Genomic DNA, 18,956 nt, shown 5'->3' with positions numbered 1-18,956 from the left:
TCCAAGTCAAAATCCTCCTGTTTTCCATTGAAGGCCACCCATTACCTCGTCCCCCATTTCTGTCCGATCTGCTCCACATTCCCACTCCTCTTCCTCCTCCACACTCCGGTCTGTCCCCTCTGCCTGTCTCACCACCATGGGGAGCAGAGCATTCAGCCGCTCCCCTCCCTGTCTTTGGAGTTCATTTCCAACCCAACTCAGAAGCATTGACTTGTTCTCTCATTTCAAATCACAACTCAAACCCGTTCAAAAATCGCCCTCTGCACACGACACTGCCTGTGTTGTTCTGTCTTTCTTGTTTTTACTCTCCATTTCTTGCTGCTGCTTCTTTATGTGTTCTGTGGACGGTGTCCTTGAGTGACGAGACAGGCGCCTTTAAATAAAATGTAGTATTATTGTCGTCATCAATGTAGCGTCTCCAATAAAACAGACGGATGAAGAACCAACGTCCTCGCAGCTCTACGATGGCGTCACCTTCGTTTGTGTCACCGGTCAGCAGAAGACGCTACAGCCTCCAGACAGGCGCCCGCCACCGCCCGTCTGTCCATCGACAGCCATGAACTGTGTCCAGGTCACTGAGCGGAGGCGGGTCATCCTGCTCAGGTCACCACATCTTCTCAGAGCTGGTGACCTCACTCTGTCAACTCAGCAAAGCAGGCGCGGAAATGTGATGGTTGAAAATCGTGACGAACCATCAGTGAGCCTTTAATGTCCATCTGAGATCACAGTCTGAGATGAGAGTGAGATGAGAGCCTGAGGTTAAGTCTGGTAGCAAGTGCAGCACTTCTGAGTGGTTCTGACTCTGACCTGCAGAACCATGTCAGGGATGTTCATTTTTCCGATAACACAGAACCTTAGGTCTGAAATGTTCCTCCACTGCTGAAGGTGGCAGTAGAACGAGTCCCTGCGTGATCATTCAGTCACGTAACCCAGCCTGCAGAAGTGAATCCTTTTTATCTTTGTGTCAAAAAATTAAACAACAGACAGAATTTAGTTTATTTCAGCAAAGAAAACTTTATTTGTTCCAAAAATAGACACATTTTCAGAAGAAATATATATTAAAACTTCACCAGCAACTGTCGTACTAAGACATGATACAATAGCACTGAGAGTACTACCACAGTGAAGTGCCTGAAAGGGCGGGAATATTACTACTAACAAAAACTAATAAACAGCCTGCCTGCTGTCGGTGTGGCCTACAGATCGGCAGAGGTTTAGGTCCTGTTGTGGGCGTGACCTCCTAACATGTTGAGGTCACCGTCCGGATGTGGGCGTGACCTCCTAACATGTTGAGGTCACCGTCCGGATGTGGGCGTGACCTCCTAACATGTTGAGGTCACCGTCCGGATGTGGGCGTGACCTCCTAACATGTTGAGGTCACCGTCCGGATGTGGGCGTGACCCACTGATGTGCAGAGGTCAGAAGTAAAAAAACAAACAAACTCCAATTTCTGTGAAATCACATTTCAATCAGTCTACATGGTAAAAAACACAATATCAAGTAGACTGCAAAACAAACCAAAACAAACCCGCTACATCAGACCATCCAGCTGATGGCGTAGCTACAGTAGCGGGCACGCTAGCAGCTCACATTATTTGGCCTTCAGACAGGAAGTCATGTCATAGCTCAGACATCTATACCCTGTCGTGTCAGGAAATCTTCTAGCGCGCTCAGTCGCTCCACAAGCATCACATCCAGATCTGCTTCGTCATCTCCGGTGCCATGGTACTGTCGCCGGGCCGCCGCCCGTTTCCTGGGAACCATGGCAACAGGAAGCCCCACCCCTAACACAGACAAAGGCAATGTTCAACAGGTTGACTCATGGCCACAAAGCTGAGGGGTCACTTTATATGGATGAACCATTGTCAACAGCTCATTCTGTTTATCAGAATCATTGGGCGAAAGGTGGGGTCACCTTGGACAGGTGGCCACTCCATCACAGGGCTGACACATAGAGACAGACACCAGTCACACCTGCAGATGATTGAGCGTTTGCCATTACCCTAACAAGCATGTTTATGGTGTGTGGGAGGAAACAGGGGAACCCAGAGAGAACCCACGCAGAGAACATCCCAACTCCACACAGAAAGGCTCCACCCTCTAACCGCTGCACCACCGTGTCACCCAGAATAAATATGGTAAACATTAAAAAAACGAGAGAAAAGTACATGAAGACGTGGTCAGATGGCTGATTTCCCTCCTCACTGAACTAAATTTCCCAGAGTACCTTGTGGCCTCTTCCTCTTCCTGGGCTGAGTGAAGTCCGGGAAGAGGAGGAGCCTGCGCCTCCTCTGCTGGCCAATCAGGAGCAGCACTCCGTCCTTCTCACGAGGTTCCTCAAATATCGTCTCCAGACTCCTGTAGGATGACAGCGGAGCATGCTGGGAGATGTAATTCTGTCTTTCTGTGCATATCTGAGGTTTGTAGTTCTTTATCTGTGAGGGAAGTGGGGTTTGTAGTTTTTATCTGTTGGGGGAGGGGATTTGAAGTTCTTTATCTGTTGGTGGAGTGGGATTTGTAGTTCTTTATCTGTTAGGGGAGTGGGGTTTGTAGTTCCTTACCTGTTGGTGGAGGGGGATTTGTAGTTCTTGTTGGTATAAATCTCCTCTAGACTGAACTCTTTCTTTTTCAACCTGAAAAAGAACATAAGAATTTTTTATTCTTTTTCAAAACTGAATCTTCCATCTGCTGCTCCTTCATCTCCTTCCTGACCTTTTGACCTTGGGCAGACCCATAGGCGTGAGTGGTGTTTCCCGAGGTGATGCCCGGCGGATTCTAATCTGTGACACTCGTTTAACCCTCTGAGAGGAGAGAGTAAATATTGGGTGACTGGGTTGTGTAGCTGCTGATTTGGTTAAATAACCACCAGTGTGAGGCACAGGAACCAGTAAAATCTCCACCTCTCTGTTACTGGTGAGGAACTCAGAGTCGGCCCCTGATGGACTGGTTGGGAGCAGAACTGAGGGTCCGTTGGTTGAACATGGGGGCGGAACGCGTCGTCGAGGGACATGAAAGCTCCGAGTGGTGTGATTGGCTCTCTGCTTGTGCTGCCGCCATCTGGACAAACTTGGGCTGCCAAAGAAGCAAACGTTTGTTTTCCAGTTTTAATAAAGTAGACGGCCGACCGCGTGATAATGAAAGGTTCAAGGTTACCTCGGCGTTGGCGGCCGCACATAACTGCAAAGATACGCCAACATGTTAATTAGTACAGAAGATTATAATTCATCTAAACAATGAACATATAATTAATATCAACAACTACAAGCAGACTGAAAAAAATTGCTACTCAGTGGCGTTAATTTGAACATGAACCTGGACCAACCAGTGGTCAGAGCTCAAACTTGGAGGGGCCGTCCAGTCTTTCAGGGGCCGCAGGGGACTTCCACAGACCTGGCCCCTCACTGACGCCATGGTCTCCACGGCAACCACTGACAGCCGCAGCATGGGGGCAGGACTGAAGGATGAAGAGTATTGCCACAGATGGAGAGAGTTATGATTGGAGGAGAAGGAGCGGGAGATGGGTGGGATGATGTCCGAGAAACGCCATTGCCTGGAGAAGATCGGGAAGCCTTCTGATTGGCTGCAGTTCGTGTGTCCAGTCTGGACTGATGACAGGAAGGGCAAAGCATTCTGGGACGAAGAGTGTGAGATGCTGGAATGGATAAAACAGGAGCTTTTAGAAATTTGTATAGAGGTTGACAAAGCATCTCTCCTGACCCGCGTCCTCCTGAGCCTCAGAAGAAGATTAAACCATAACTGACCCTCTAACACCGTTTCTGGTGACCTTTGGACGCCTCACCTGTGCAGCGCCTGTGCGAATCTGTAACCGTTCTGCCTGACAACAATGTTCACGGTCTTCTCCAATTCATGGCTGCCTGCCTCCTCACTTCTTTGGTGGCTTAAATTGTGGAGAATGAGTGGTGCCGCCTCCTCTCCTCCTTGGAAGGAGACCGCCATACGGCCCACAAACCTCTCAGAATCCTCCTCTGCTCGGTTCACGGGACACATTCTCAGTGGCATGACGCCTCTTCCATGGTGGCTTCGCCTCTTTATCCCCTCATTCTCCTCTCCTCTTGTCCTCCAATCTGATTGGCTGTGGCAGGAGGGCAGCAGAGACATGGGCGACTCCTCACTGTCTGATGAAGATGATGAGGAGAAGGGAAGGGGGGCGGAGCTACACGCTGAGGGAGAGCTGCAGGGGTGGGAGGCCAAACCTAACAAAGACAACAGATCTGATGACATTCTCATCTGCACCCAAGACGGTGAGTCCAGGTCAGAGGTAGGTTGGGGTCAGAGGTGGTCCCACATCAGAGCTGGTCCCACGTCAGAGGTGGTCCCACATCAGAGCTGGTCCCATGTCAGAGGTGGTCCCACATCAGAGGTGGTCCCACGTCAGACGTGGTCCCAGGTCAGAGTTGGTCCCAGGTCAGAGGTGGGTTGGGGTCAGAGGTGGCCCCAGGTCAGAGTTGGTCCCAGGTCAGAGGTGGGTCGGGGTCAAAGGTGGTCCCACGTCAGAGGTGGTCCAACATCAGAGTTGGTCCCACGTCAGAGGTGGGTCCAGGTCAGAGGTGGTCCCACATCAGAAGTGGTCCCAGGTCAGATGTAGGTCGGGGTCAGAGGTGGTCCCACATCAGAGCTGGTCCCACGTCAGAGGTGGTCCCACGTCAGAGGTGGTCCCAGGTCAGAGGTGGTCCCAGGTCAGAGGTGGTCCCACATCAGAGCTGGTCCCATGTCAGAGGTGGTCCCACATCAGAGGTGGTCCCACGTCAGACGTGGTCCCAGGTCAGAGTTGGTCCCACGTCAGAGGTGGGTTGGGGTCAGAGGTGGCCCCACGTCAGAGTTGGTCCCAGGTCAGAGGTGGGTCGGGGTCAAAGGTGGTCCCACGTCAGAGGTGGTCCAACATCAGAGTTGGTCCCACGTCAGAGGTGGGTCCAGGTCAGAGGTGGTCCAACATCAGAGTTGGTCCCATGTCAGAGGTGGGTCCAGGTCAGAGGTGGTCCCACATCAGAAGTGGTCCCAGGTCAGATGTAGGTTGGGGTCAGAGGTGGTCCCAGGTCAGAGTTGGTCCAATGTCAGAGGTGGGTCGGGGTCAAAGGTGGTCCCACGTCAGAGGTGGTCCAACATCAGAGTTGGTCTCACGTCAGAGGTGGGTCCAGGTCAGAGGTGGTCCCACATCAGAAGTGGTCCCAGGTCAGATGTAGGTTGGGGTCAGAGGTGGTCCCACATCAGAGCTGGTCCCATGTCAGAGGTGGTCCCACATCAGAGGTGGTCCCACGTCAGAATTGGTCCCAGGTCAGAGGTGGGTTGGGGTCAGAGGTGGCCCCAGGTCAGAGTTGGTCCCAGGTCAGAGGTGGTCCCAGGTCAGAGTTGGTCCCAGGTCAGAGGTGGGTCGGGGTCAAAGGTGGTCCCACGTCAGAGGTGGTCCAACGTCAGAGTTGGTCCCACGTCAGAGGTGGGTCCAGGTCAGAGGTGGTCCCACATCAGAAGTGGTCCCAGGTCAGATGTGGGTCCAGGGCAGTTACCTGACAGATGAGGCCTTAAAGCAGTAGATGAACAGGCACCTCCTCCTCTTCCTCCTCCTCCACGTTCTTCTTCTCCTCTTCCTCCTCTCAGGTTTCTAGTCTTCCTCCTCAGGCTGGTCTTCCTACTCCGGCTCCTTCTCTCCAGAGCGTCCAGTCGGCGACCGAGAGACAGCAGAGCCCCACGCAGGAGGCGCCGCACCTCCATCCTGTGAGCCGAGAGGAGCCGTGGCAGGAGGGCGGAGCAGGAGCAGCATGGAGGAGGAGGAGGAGGAGGAGCAGGGGGGGAGGGGTGCCGATGAACAGGAGGCACTGGAAGAGAAGCAGGGGGAGAGGAGTGATGAGGAACGAGAGGAGGAAGAGTAGCAAAGTGACAAGACACTGAGGAAGGAGATGAGGAAAGGAGGGGTAAAGGAGAAGACGAAGGAAGAGGAGAAAACAGGGAGAAAGTGGGAGGAGAGACAGAAAAATGGGTAGGGCAAGCAGGAGGGAGAGAAAGAGGAGAAGAGTGGTAACAGGTAGAAGACGGAGATGTGGGGTGAAAATGAGGAAGAGGGAGATCTACAGGAGTAGAGGAAAAAAGATGAGGTAAAATATAGGAAGGAGAGGAAAGGAAGGAGGGATGAGATGGAGCAGAGGAGGAGGAAGTCACGAGAGGAAGAGGACGAGCAGCAGAGAAGGAGCTGCAGCGAGGAAGAGGAGCAGTACATGAGGAAGAGGAAGAGGTCACAAAAGGAAGAGGAGGAACAGTAGAGGAGGAAGAGGAGGAGGTTGAAGGAGGAAGAGGACAGGTAGATGTGGAGGAGGAGTGGCTCCAGGGAGGTAGAGGAGGAGGAGAAGTAGATAAGGGAGAGGAGGAGGAGGGGCTCCAGGGAGGAAGAGGAGGAGGAGAAGTAGATAAGGGAGAGGAGGAGCTCCAGGGAGGAAGAGGAGGAGCAGCAGATGAGGAAGAGGAGGAGCTCCAGGGAGGAAGAGGAGGAGGAGAAGTAGATAAGGGAGAGGAGGAGCTCCAGGGAGGAAGAGGAGGAGCAGCAGATGAGGAAGAGGAGGAGCTCCAGGGAGGAAGAGGAGGAGGAGAAGTAGATAAGGGAGAGGAGGAGCTCCAGGGAGGAAGAGGAGGAGCAGCAGATGAGGAAGAGGAGGAGCTCCAGGGAGGAAGAGGAGGAGCAGTAGAAGAGGAAGAAGAGGAGCTCCAGGGAGGAAGAGGAGGAGTAGATGAGGAAGAGGAGGAGCTCCAGGGAGGAAGAGGAGGAGCAGTAGAAGAGGAAGAGGAGGAGCTCCAGGGAGGAAGAGGAGGAGCAGTAGAAGAGTGAGGGGAGGAGCTCCAGGGAGGAAGAGGAGGAGTAGATGAGGAAGAGGAGGAGCTCCAGGGAGGAAGAGGAGGAGCACTAGAGGAGGCAGAGGAAAAACTCCAAGGAGGAAGAGGTGTGGCAGCTCCTGGAGAAACATGGGTGAGTTTCAGCTCTTTTTAGAAAAACAGAGGGGAATCGAGCACACGTACCTTCCTGAGTCCTGTCATCATCATCATAACCTTCATTGGCTAATGAGAGGGAAGGAGGCGGAGTCACTGCTGCCAGTGGTCGAGATAGCATGACAACAGCTGAGAGAGAGAGTCCACATGAAATACTACAATATTATATACTATTACAGTCTTACATATCATGGTACATCCCAGTTTATAATATTCAAATATGTCAGATGTGACTTGCCACAAAAACAAAATCAGAAAACGAAGCCACAGACGGCAGTGACGCTTTCAGGTGACTTCATATCCAGGCAAAAGAGAGGCTTTTTGACACAGGACCAGAACCGAACCTGGCAGTGACATCATCAGCGATGTGACATCATCAGCGATGTGACATCATCAGCGATGTGACAGCAACGTCTGTGCGGGTCCAAGTTGTCGACCCTTCGAGGTCCCGCCTCCCCGCGTCTGGAGTTTGGAACGTTCCAGGTGAAACATAATTCCAAGCGTGTTTTCTTGCCTCTCACCGAACTATAAACCTGACATCGCGCAGCCCCTCTAATCTCGCGAGATCCCACCACATCTGCTGGAACAAACTCAAAAGGATTTAGTAAACCTCCAGTTTTCTGTCAGCTGTTGAACAGCTGATTCTGACGGTTATTTCGTCACCGCGGGGTTTTGTGCCTCTTCGTGAGACGGGAGACTTGGAGGCATCAAGAAAGAGTCTGGAGCGCGTCAAAGGGCAATAAAACGGGATTTGGGGTTAAATAATGGATACTGGTGGAGTTAGCAGCAGCGGCTAGCTGCCGTTAGCAGGCTTTGCTATGTGAGAAGCTGTTAAACCGGGAAAAACGGGGACATTTCAAGGGAACATTTTACCTTCTTCAAGGCCTTTGGGTCCGTTAGATTCCGTTAAGTCGTCGTATCACTCATCTTAACTGGTTTCAAGGCCGGAAAGTGCCGAATTGAACCGATATTTCCTGAGGAATCGGTGCTTGTGCAAACAAGCAAACCGGCGTTAAGGTAACCGGAATCACCGAAAGGAGATCCGCTGGAAACGTCAAAATAAAAGATAAGGGGCCACACCAACGGAAGCAGTATGTCTCCCTTCTACAATCAATGAATGCCTAGCAAACAATTAAATGTTCATCTTATTGCACGATATATGATGTCAGTTGTTCCATTATTTTACAGAAATATAACAGAGAATTTAGGGTTTTTCACAATAAATGTCAGAAGAAAATAATTAAATTGTAGCAGGTGTCAAACTACAGGATTTTAGAGAAGTTCAGTTCAGTTCCAGCCTCCCTGTCAGCATCGCTGGGGGCCAGCAGCGAAGACATGTCTTGGAGACGAATCAGTGAGAAGAACCCTTCCACTTCCACTTCCATCCATCCATCCATCCATCCATCCATCTGTCCTTCCATCCATTTTCTATACCTTTTATCCATTAAGTGTTGCAGGGGGTGGAGCCTATCCCAGCTGTGATTGGGTGAGAGGCGGGGTTCACCCTGGACGGGTCATCAGTCTGTCACAGGGCCATCAGGAGCAGTTAGGGGTTCAGTTCATTTCAGCTCCTTCTATCTGGGCGCAATTACAAGGAACCACTAGCAAAAACAAGCAAAGTAAAGAAATCATTCATTCCAACTGCAATCAAAACAAGCAGCGTTGTGAGGGCCTGAGCCCTGGCCTGAACCCCAGGGTGTCCTGGTCCAGGGTGGAGGCCTTGTAGTTGAGGAGTTAGAAGCCTGAGTCTGATCAGAGAGTGAGAGCAGAGCTGAGAGCTGGCCCTTTAAGAACCCCTCCCCCACTGCTCTGTCTTTGATCTGTGCTAGAGTGAGAGCAGAGCTGAGAGCTGGCCCTTTAAGAACCCCTCCCCCACTGCTCTGTCTTTGATCTGTGCTAGAGAGAGAGCAGAGCTGAGAGCTGGCCCTTTAAGAACCCCTCCCCCACTGCTCTGTCTCTGATCTGTGCTAGAGTGAGAGCAGAGCTGAGAGCTGGCCCTTTAAGAACCCCTCCCCACTGCTCTGTCTTTGATCTGTGCTAGAGTGAGAGCAGAGCTGAGAGCTGGCCCTTTAAGAACCCCTCCCCCACTGCTCTGTCTCTGATCTGTGCTAGAGTGAGAGCAGAGCTGAGAGCTGGCCCTTTAAGAACCCCTCCCCACTGCTCTGTCTCTGATCTGTGCTAGAGTGAGAGCAGAACTGAGAGCTGGCCCTTTAAGAACCCCTCCCCACTGCTCTGTCTTTGATCTGTGCTAGAGTGAGAGCAGAGCTGAGAGCTGGCCCTTTAAGAACCCCTCCCCCACTGCTCTGTCTCTGATCTGTGCTAGAGTGAGAGCAGAGCTGAGAGCTGGCCCTTTAAGAACCCCTCCCCACTGCTCTGTCTCTGATCTGTGCTAGAGTGAGAGCAGAACTGAGAGCTGGCCCTTTAAGAACCCCTCCCCACTGCTCTGTCTTTGATCTGTGCTAGAGTGAGAGCAGAGCTGAGAGCTGGCCCTTTAAGAACCCCTCCCCCACTGCTCTGTCTCTGATCTGTGCTAGAGTGAGAGCAGAGCTGAGAGCTGGCCCTTTAAGAACCCCTCCCCACTGCTCTGTCTTTGATCTGTGCTAGAGTGAGAGCAGAGCTGAGAGCTGGCCCTTTAAGAACCCCTCCCCCACTGCTCTGTCTTTGATCTTTGTTAGAGTGAGAGCAGAGCTGAGAGCTGGCCCTTTAAGAACCCCTCCCCCACTGCTCTGTCTTTGATCTGTGCTAGAGTGAGAGCAGAGCTGAGAGCTGGCCCTTTAAGAACCCCTCCCCCACTGCTCTGTCTCTGATCTGTGCTAGAGTGAGAGCAGAGCTGAGAGCTGGCCCTTTAAGAACCCCTCCCCACTGCTCTGTCTCTGATCTGTGCTAGAGTGAGAGCAGAGCTGAGAGCTGGCCCTTTAAGAACCCCTCCCCACTGCTCTGTCTCTGATCTGTGCTAGAGTGAGAGCAGAGCTGAGAGCTGGCCCTTTAAGAACCCCTCCCCCACTGCTCTGTCTCTGATCTGTGCTAGAGTGAGAGCAGAGCTGAGAGCTGGCCCTTTAAGAACCCCTCCCCCACTGCTCTGTCTCTGATCTGTGCTAGAGTGAGAGCAGAGCTGAGAGCTGGCCCTTTAAGAACCCCTCCCCCACTGCTCTGTCTTTGATCTGTGCTAGAGTGAGAGCAGAGCTGAGAGCTGGCCCTTTAAGAACCCCTCCCCCACTGCTCTGTCTCTGATCTGTGCTAGAGTGAGAGCAGAGCTGAGAGCTGGCCCTTTAAGAACCCCTCCCCACTGCTCTGTCTTTGATCTGTGCTAGAGTGGAGAGCAGAGCTGAGAGCTGGCCCTTTAAGAACCCCTCCCCCACTGCTCTGTCTCTGATCTGTGCTAGAGTGGAGAGAGAGGAGGAGCACCAGGACTGGAGTGGGACAAGAGGAAGAAGTCGGCATACGCTGGTCCAGAGGGACACAGAACACCATGTTCTTGGAGGGGTTTTTGTCAGGAATGCAGTGGTGTGGTTGGTAGAGCTGTGGGATGGATGGTGTAGACGTGAGAAGCGTTTGTTTGACAGTATGAACCTGAGAGGACACCGTCTCCCCATAGGCTTCCATTGGAAGCTGAAACGTGTCTCCCCCACTTTGACGGCTTGTAAAACCCAAATCGTTGGCGCTTTATAAAAACTTTTAATAACTTTTGATCAGCACAGTTGGGAGAGAAATGTGTGAAAGTTTGGAAGCGATAGCATTAATGCCCTAGGAGGAGATAGATTTTGTTGGGGAGTAAAAAAAGTCTTCATTTTGACAGTTTTGTCCAATTTGTGGACATTCAGTTGTAGACAGGTGAGGGGTCAGAGTGGAGGAATTGTTGATCTTGATGAGACGAGTCCAATGGTGTTGGTCCCATGTTTGTGGGACATTCCTGGGAGGAGTTATAGCGCTGCAAATTATCTAAATCATCTTTTAGTTGTGTGGCTCCCTAGGTGGCGCTATAGACTTCTTCTTTTTTGTAGATTAGTGAATGTTTAGCCAGACTGGACAAGTGTGGTGAATTTCAGTGAATTTCATTCATGTTCAGGGGTGAAATTAGATGATGCTCATATTGGGCGCTCATTGACAGCAAGAACAGTCCAGGACCAGGTTTTGAATGGTGTGGATGTGAAAACCGGCTCCGGGCCGTCTGGCCCAGCTGCCTCATGGGTGTTGGGGGGCTGGGACACTGGTTAGTGGGTGTTTGTAGTGCTGCTGATGTGTTGTTCTGACCAGCAAACATGATAGGGTCCAAGTACCTGCAGGCCCAGGCCCTAACTGTCAAGTTTGAAGGGTTGGACCCAGTTTCTTAGCTTCTGTGTGTTGCTCTGTATTGTTATGTTTCTTATGTCGTTTTTTTTTAAATATCTTTCATGGATTTTTTAAACATGTGTTTTTTACTTCGAGCACGTCAAAGACAAATTTCCACTGCTCTGCAATGGACAATTAAGTTCTTTCTGATTATCTTGCTCAAGGACACTTGGACATGGTCACCAGGGGAAGTGGGGATCGAACCAGCAACCCTTCGGTCACTAGATGGCCACGCTACCTCTGAGCTGTGCTGGCCCCTTACCATGCATCATGTGACATCATAAAACTCTAAAATAATTGAGTCTTTCTGACCTCGGCACAGCAGGGGGCACTGCCTGACTCCTCACTGAGTCACTGGGGAAACGTGTTCGATTAAATGGCGGCGAGGGGGCAGGGCTCAAATAAAAGACTTAAAAAAAAGCTAAGCTGGCGGCACGTGTCATTCCTTGGGTGGGAATAAGAGGCTCGACCTTGAAATCTTTTTTCTTACCATTTGTTGTTTCAACCTCAGGCTGTAGAACTCAACCTCAACCACCCTCAGGTGAGAGAGCACCTGCTGCATGGTGGCCGCCACCTTTGGTGATGTCTGTGAGACAGAAGAGAAACTGAATGACAGGAGGAGCAAGTTGGTGCGCACCTTCACGCCAAGTTGTCACTTTAGTGTGATCTCCCTCATCCACGATGACCTCACTGTAAAAATCCCCATTGCCATGGAAACATAGGTTGTGACAGAGGATTTGAGGAGGTGGGAACCAGCTGGAACCAAGCAATCAGATGTGCTGACTCATGAAAACAAAGTTGACACGACCGCCACCCCCCCACCCCCCCCCACACACAGGACAAGCGGCTGATGATGGACGGACTTGACACAAACTAGATTTTTCAGACAAACTGATGAAATCGAAAAAAAACCCAAAACAAAATTACCTTTTCTGTTTATTTGAGTATAAAATGCTGAGTCATGATTACATCTGTGGTCACGGTTGACGTGCTCATAGAACCCATTCAATGGAAGTCAGTTATTTCCTCAATTCAGAATAAAAGCCTTTTTGTCTTCAAAAGTCAGTCAGCTGCTGAAAAGGAGGTCAGCTAAGAAAACTTGCCTTCCTCACCTTCACATTAAAACCCAAAAGGAATGAACAGTTTTTCAAAATAAATACAGACTTCAGAAATTCCACATAAACTTTAAAGTTCATTAAATGTGACAACAGCCTTCACAATAAAAGGAGTTACAGATTCATCAAAATAAAATGCTACCCAACAACAAGAGTAGAAGTTAAAAATAAAGGAACATGAACTAAAAGATCATTTTAACATTCGAAGCAGAGAATAAAAATCATTAAGTGTCTCATCAGATCAATACAAAGAATCCATTATTGATCATTGCTGACATGAAGTTCTACTGCGACAAACTGCTGAGGCTGCGATTCGTGGACAGGAACTTTCCCATGAAGCTCGGCACCTGCAGGCCGGTTGCTATGGAGATGCCCCCACACCAGACCTGCAAAGAGTTGTATTACGGTTAGAATGGCGTCAAGAAGGTCGACTTGACGTTTCCATGCCGGAGGTCACTGACTGTGAAGGCGGGGACGAGCGGCTGGCTGAACTTGGTCTTGAAAGAATGAAGAGGACGAAGACGGTCGACATCAACAAACATCAGATCGCCTGAAAGTCACAAAGAGATGATGAGTAAGGCAAAAACAGAGTGCATTGTGGGACTGAATCACGTCCCAAAACAAAGTCACAACTGAAGAGAATTGGAGAGGCACCGTTGTCATAGTCACAGTAGATCCCGATTCGCTGAGGCAGCGACCAATCCAGCGACTTGGCCCGGTTGTTGTGCTTGGCAGCGAGTGAGCTCTGCAGCCATTGGCTGGCGTGGAGACACCAGGATCCAGCGCTCTTCCCTAATTGGTCAAAGCGGCCAAGGCTGGCCCGGTGGGCCACACCCACACTGAACGACTTCCAGTCAGCCAGGGGGCGGAGCTCCCAATAGTGACAGCCATCACTCATCTCCTGGTCCCCTGGGAAAGCGACAGGAAAAAGAAGCATTTATGGAAACTTCAACAAGAAGTGACATCAAATGCAAAATTAAAATAAGCCTGCATCTGTACTAGCTCCGCCCACAAGTTGCATCATTGTTCATTTAGGTCATGTTTAGTGACAGCTGCAGTTTACAGAATTTTGATATTAATACTGCATCTTTGCAGTATTTTTGCTGTCTTTCATTCTTACAGTGTTATTGTGGTACTATTGCAGTTACACGACTGCATTGCTACAGTATCAATGTCACTTCATTGATGGCTGAAGTTGTGCAGAATGAGTGGCGCCGCCTCCTCTCCTCCTCTGAAGGAGACCACAATATTTTGATACTTTTGCAGTACTTTTGCAGTATTATTGGTCCAGGGTTTTTGGTCCCTAACAGTCCAGTTGACGATGACAAAGGATTTAAGAGATACTGGGACCTGAGTGACTGGGAACCTTCACCGACAGTAAACTGGTGTATCACTGAGGTTTTATTACAGTACTACAGTGGAGTTATCGCAGTAATAATACAGTATTAATGCAATACTCTTACCCAGAACTGTGTAGGACTCTCCAGCGAACCGGTCACGTCCAGCTCGAACTGCTGCCATCTTATTGGGTGACGGAGTGGCACTTCTGCTGCTGAGAAAGAAAGAACATGTCAAAGGTCAAAGGTCAAAGATGAGAGGAAACTCGAGGGTGAAACAGCCAATGACAGCGTGGGACAGTGAGGATGTAGCAACCTCTGGAGTCTCTGAAGCATCATGTTACAGACATAAAATGTAAACAAAAATATGAGCAGTGATGTGATTGGCTACATGGAGTGAAACATGGATGAGAAAGTGACTTGTGACACTGTGGTTGCTAGGCAACCAGGCATCGACGGCGGTTTCTACCTGAGAATGTGGAGGACGTGGCGCACGGAGACTGCAGGAGAACAAATAGGTTAAAACGTGCAGCACGGGCCCGCCTCTCGTCACATCAGTGGCGACATTGTCTCTGACAAGTTCCCTCACCTGGTTTTATTCTCTTTGCCTTTCAGTCGGGGGTCATGACCTTTGAACCCGTGCGGCTCCCAGGTCACCACGTCACCCTGCACCTTCAGCTCAGGGTGAGACGTCGACGGATCAAAGCTGAAGTGAAAGGCTGACACGAAAACATGCAGAAGAAGAGAAGTCAAACTGTCGCTGGGAAAACGTAGGAACGCCCGAGAACGCAGTGACGCCCGAGAACGCAGTGACGCTCGAGAACGCAGTGACGCCCGAGAACGCTGGAACGCCCGAGAACGCAGTGACGCCCGAGAATGCTGGAACGCCCGAGAACGCAGTGACGCCCGAGAACGCTGGAACGCCCGAGAACGCAGTGACGCCCGAGAACGCTGGAACGCCCGAGAACGCAGTGACGCCCGAGAACGCTGGAACGCCCGAGAACGCAGTGATGCCCAAGAATGCAGTGACACCCGAGAACGCTGGAACGCCCGAGAACGCTGGAACGCCCGAGAACGCAGTGACGCCCGAGAACGCAGTGACGCCCGAAAACGCAGTGATGCTCGAGAACGCTGGAACGCCCGAGAACGCAGTGACGCCCGAGAACGCAGGAATGCCCCAGAACGCTGGAACGCCCGAGAACGCAGTGACGCCCGAGAACGCAGTGACGCTCGAGAACGCTGGAACGCCCGAGAACGCAGTGACGCCCGAGAACGCTGGAACGCCCGAGAACGCAGTGGCGCCCGAGAACGCAGTGATGCCCGAGAACGCAGTGACGCACGAGAACGTTGGAACGCACGAGAACGTTGGAACGCACGAGAACGTTGGAACGCACAAGGACGTTGGAACGCAAAAGAACGTTAGAGTGTGTGTGAAGAAACTGTAGGGATTCTGGTTGTGGGAAGGGAGTGTGCAGGCAGCAGCCAGAGTCTCGGTCAGGAGACAGGGTTCCCAGGTACATATGAAGTATTTTCTTGGTATTTCCTGGACAGGTGATTGAAGGGTTGTGGGAATCGTGTGTGCTGTGGGCAAGAAAAGGGATTTACGAGTTAACTGAAATCAATACTCTCTAAATTAAATAAACTAATAAAAGTGATAAACTGTCTTAATCAACATAAGTTCTCATACAATAACGACCCAGTCCAGTGCCTAAAGGAAGGAGGGCTAACAAAAGGCTACCCAGCTTCAGCTAACAGAAAAGCTAAGGGCGCCCACATGGCCTGAGGTAACAAAGCGAAGGGGTGTAGTTTCAAACTCTCATACAACTGAAGGAGACAAAAAGGAACCAACTGACGTTGACTTGGAGACGCACACTGGACTGGAGCTGGAGGAGCGGCAACGAGGCGCTTCCTCTGGGACATGCCAGCACACTTTCTGAGGCAGAGCAGCTGCAGAGCATCTCAGTTGACGAGGTGGGCGTGGTTACAGGTTGGGCCTGCCTCCCAGGAAGGCAGGTGTGGTAAAACTCCTCCCTTCTGAGGGAGCAGTGCAGGGAAGGAGTTTGGAAAAGAGTTTGGATGTGCAGTCCTTTACAGTGTGAGAACATTGGAACGAGTGAGAACGTTGGACCATGTGAGAGGTTGGAACGCACAAGATCATTAGAACGCCTGAGAACCTTTGAACGCGCAAGAACGTTGGAATGCACGAGAACATTGGAACGTACAAATACATTGGAATGTGTGAGAACATTGGAGCATTCAAGAACATTGGAACAAGTGAGAATGTGCACAGCATCGAGCATCAGTTTACCTCTGGTTTCTATGGCGATGGGCTCTGAGAACTCGCCAGCAGCAGCTTTGTTCCGTGCTCGAACGCGAACGGCAAGAAAACGAGAATCAAACTTGAGACCTGAAACAAAAACACAGTTGTGATGATGACACACGTGACGGCGGCATGAGACCTGTGACCTCCGCACCCGTGATGGTGGCGCGTGTCTCTGTGATGTCATCGATCCGGTCCCAGCCTGCCTCCCCCACCACTCTCAGCCAGCTGTCATGGTTGGTTTTCCGGTACTCAAGATCATAGTGTTCCGTTTGCCCACTGCTGCCTTCATCTTCAAACTCGCCGGCTGGTCGCCAGGCAACCACGATAATGTTGTCATGGGCGCTGCAGCTGTTGGCATCAATTTCCGGCGCTCTTGGCACTAAAAGAAATCAACCTCTCTGTTGTCAAGCAAGCAGACGTCCAGCAGAACATACAACTCATAAATAGCAGAATAGAGGAACAACACCAGGAAGGAAGTGCAGTTGCTGAAGCTCCGCCCTCTCCACGCTGAAGTCTACAGTAAATTGTGACATGCTCTCAGACACCGCTGGACGAGTCGTCAGCCGGAATGCTGGAGCCATGGTTACCCTGGTAACAAGGGGATGTAGTATCCAACGAAATGGGTGGGGTTATGGTGTTAGAGGGGTGGGGTTAGGATGCCGGGCAGGGTTCATGGGGGAGGGGGGGTTAGTAAATTAATTAGTAACTGTGTTTTGTTAGTTGAGACAAAAAAGGAAACTGTAAATAAAGGAAGCAGAACCAAACACACACGAACGGAACCGCCAGTCGTACCTTTCTTTGATTTGTTTTGCTGCCTGAAAAAAAATGCAGAGAACAAAAATTTGATGTTAAGTTTCTGTGCCTTTTGTATCCTCCCATCACGTTTTCTGCACTGCTTCCTACTTTGAGGAATTCTTCTTCGTTGGTAATTGTCAGTGTCTGGTTGGCGAACTCCAGCAGCTGGTCACATGACAGCAGAGCACATTTCCCCTCAGTCAGCTGTCTCTGAAACAACCGCAGCAGCTCTCAGTCAGAAACTTTGTTACCAGAGACTTTCTTCCTATTGGTTAAATTTGTTTGCTGCTTCATTCTTCATTTCTGACACGAACAAAATCGAAAGGAAGTAACAACCTGCAGCTCCGCCTCCTTCCTCTGCTGCTCCTCCTTGATGGTGTTGTGAAGCTCAACACCTTTTTCCTCCAGTATGGACCGCAGCTGCTTGAGCTCCGCCTCCAGCTCTGACATCACCTTCCATGATTCCTCCTGGTTGGACAAAACATATTGACATTTTCACTGGGTTCCCTCTAAGCCACACCCTCCTCTTTACTACAGGCCAATGAGCTGCTGACCTGCAATCCTGTTAGCGTGCTGTTGACTGTTTCCAGGAAGGTTTGGAGCTCTTCGTTCTTATTGGCCAATGTGCTGATGATCCTGCGCAGCGCTTCCTGTTCAACAAACACAACTGACTCAGATTGGCAATCAGCACTGCACTACAACGGCGGTAACCTGGCCACCATGGCAACTTCTACCATCAAGACAACTGATACTCCATTCAGTTTCCTTGGTGTTGTCTTGGACTGGATTGCCTTGAAGGAACCCACCTCCTGTTGAGAAACCCTTGAAAGTTTTCTTGGTGCAATTGCTCTGGCGGAACCCAGTTCAGCTTTGAGAACCGGACCAGGACTGTGGTCATGATGATTCAGATCATTGTTGTGACGACATACCAGGTCCAGCTCTGAGGGGTCACTGTACTTGAACGTCACCACGAACACGGGGCACCCATGTTGATGACGTCACTCCGACAGGCCGGAGGCAGGGATAAACGCCTGACCTCAGCCGCTGACGCTCACATCGCGACACCGTGTCAATAAAGTTTGCCCGATTCATCCTGAACCCGCTGCATGCTAACAGCTAGCTAACAGCTAGCTAAAGCTCTACATGGGAGTTGGCGACCTCGCAGCCGCGAGTCACGTGATTATTAATCGTCGATCGATCAGGTTCTTACCTTCTGAGTGTCCATCATTTGAGAGAGGCGGAGGTACTGATAGAAAATGCGGTCAAACTATGCGTCACGTCCGGAGGCCCATGTGGACTTTCAAAATAAATCCATTAAAATCCATCCATCCAGCTTCTCTCTCTTATCCTGTTAGGGGTGGTGGGGGTGGAGCCTATCCGAGCAGCCTTCAGGTGCGAGGCCGGGACTCCACAAAGAAAAACCCCGTGCTCCAGCCGGGGCTCCACCCACAACCTTCTTACTGAGGTGCCACAGTGAGAACCAACATTGTGTGTATATATATATATATATATATATATATATATATATATATATATATATATATATATATATATATACACACACACACATATATATATACATATATATGTATATATACATATATGTATATATATACACATATGTATATATACATATATATGCATATATATACATATGTGTATATATACATACACATATATGTATACATATATACACATATATGTATATAGATATATACACACACATATATATGTATATATATATATATATACACACACACACACATATATATGTATATACATATATGTGTATATATACATATATGTATATATATACACATATGTATATATACATATATATGCATATATATACATATGTGTATATATACATACACATATATGTATACATATATACACATATATGTATATATATATATATACACACACATATGTATATATATATACACACACACACATATATATGTATATATATATATATATATATATACATATATATGTGTGTGTGCGTGATCCTCCCACCCTCTGGTTCCTTTCTTAAAGATGGGGACCACCACCTGGTCTGCCACT

General features: G+C 49.9%; 2 protein-coding genes across 6 annotated transcripts; both read right to left on the bottom strand.

The window, feature by feature from the left end:
* Positions 1-1,002: 1,002 nt before the first annotated feature.
* On the bottom strand, positions 1,003-8,606 carry LOC147243499 (uncharacterized). 4 transcript variants are annotated; one of them, XM_086187797.1, is made up of 13 exons: positions 8,257-8,359; positions 7,864-8,035; positions 7,021-7,119; positions 5,523-5,831; positions 3,800-4,214; positions 3,551-3,652; positions 3,323-3,454; positions 3,154-3,177; positions 2,901-3,072; positions 2,713-2,801; positions 2,562-2,633; positions 2,228-2,358; positions 1,003-1,784 (listed from the first exon to the last, which is right to left on the bottom strand). In XM_086187797.1, exons 3-13 carry the CDS (start codon positions 7,109-7,111, stop codon positions 1,627-1,629), a joined length of 1,695 nt encoding a protein of 564 aa, XP_086043923.1. In that variant the 5' UTR covers positions 7,112-7,119; positions 7,864-8,035; positions 8,257-8,359; the 3' UTR covers positions 1,003-1,626. The 4 variants fall into 4 exon arrangements, 3 of the variants coding, with proteins under 3 accessions (XP_086043923.1, XP_086043922.1, XP_086043921.1); XR_015110434.1 differs by having other exon boundaries at positions 1,004-1,319; positions 1,402-1,784; positions 3,323-3,652; positions 8,257-8,355; XM_086187795.1 differs by having other exon boundaries at positions 1,005-1,784; positions 3,323-3,652; positions 8,257-8,355.
* Positions 8,607-12,249: 3,643 nt separating this feature from the next.
* On the bottom strand, positions 12,250-18,243 carry LOC147243498 (FSD1-like protein). Of its 2 annotated transcripts, none has more exons than XM_086187896.1 (13): positions 18,100-18,243; positions 17,444-17,539; positions 17,226-17,357; positions 16,998-17,099; positions 16,887-16,909; positions 16,561-16,682; positions 16,246-16,473; positions 16,080-16,178; positions 14,361-14,490; positions 13,898-13,986; positions 13,089-13,343; positions 12,896-12,984; positions 12,250-12,820 (listed from the first exon to the last, which is right to left on the bottom strand). In XM_086187896.1, exons 1-13 carry the CDS (start codon positions 18,115-18,117, stop codon positions 12,719-12,721), a joined length of 1,485 nt encoding a protein of 494 aa, XP_086044022.1. In that variant the 5' UTR covers positions 18,118-18,243; the 3' UTR covers positions 12,250-12,718. The 2 variants fall into 2 exon arrangements, with proteins under 2 accessions (XP_086044022.1, XP_086044023.1); XM_086187897.1 differs by having other exon boundaries at positions 13,898-13,983.
* Positions 18,244-18,956: the final 713 nt, after the last annotated feature.

This window comes from Aulostomus chinensis, chromosome 19, assembly GCF_037954235.1.
Source record: "Aulostomus chinensis isolate RoL2024-O1b breed Wild chromosome 19, RoL_Achi_v1.0, whole genome shotgun sequence".
Lineage (NCBI taxonomy): Eukaryota > Metazoa > Chordata > Actinopteri > Syngnathiformes > Aulostomidae > Aulostomus > Aulostomus chinensis.
This window is presented reverse-complemented; position numbering and strand designations above follow the sequence as displayed.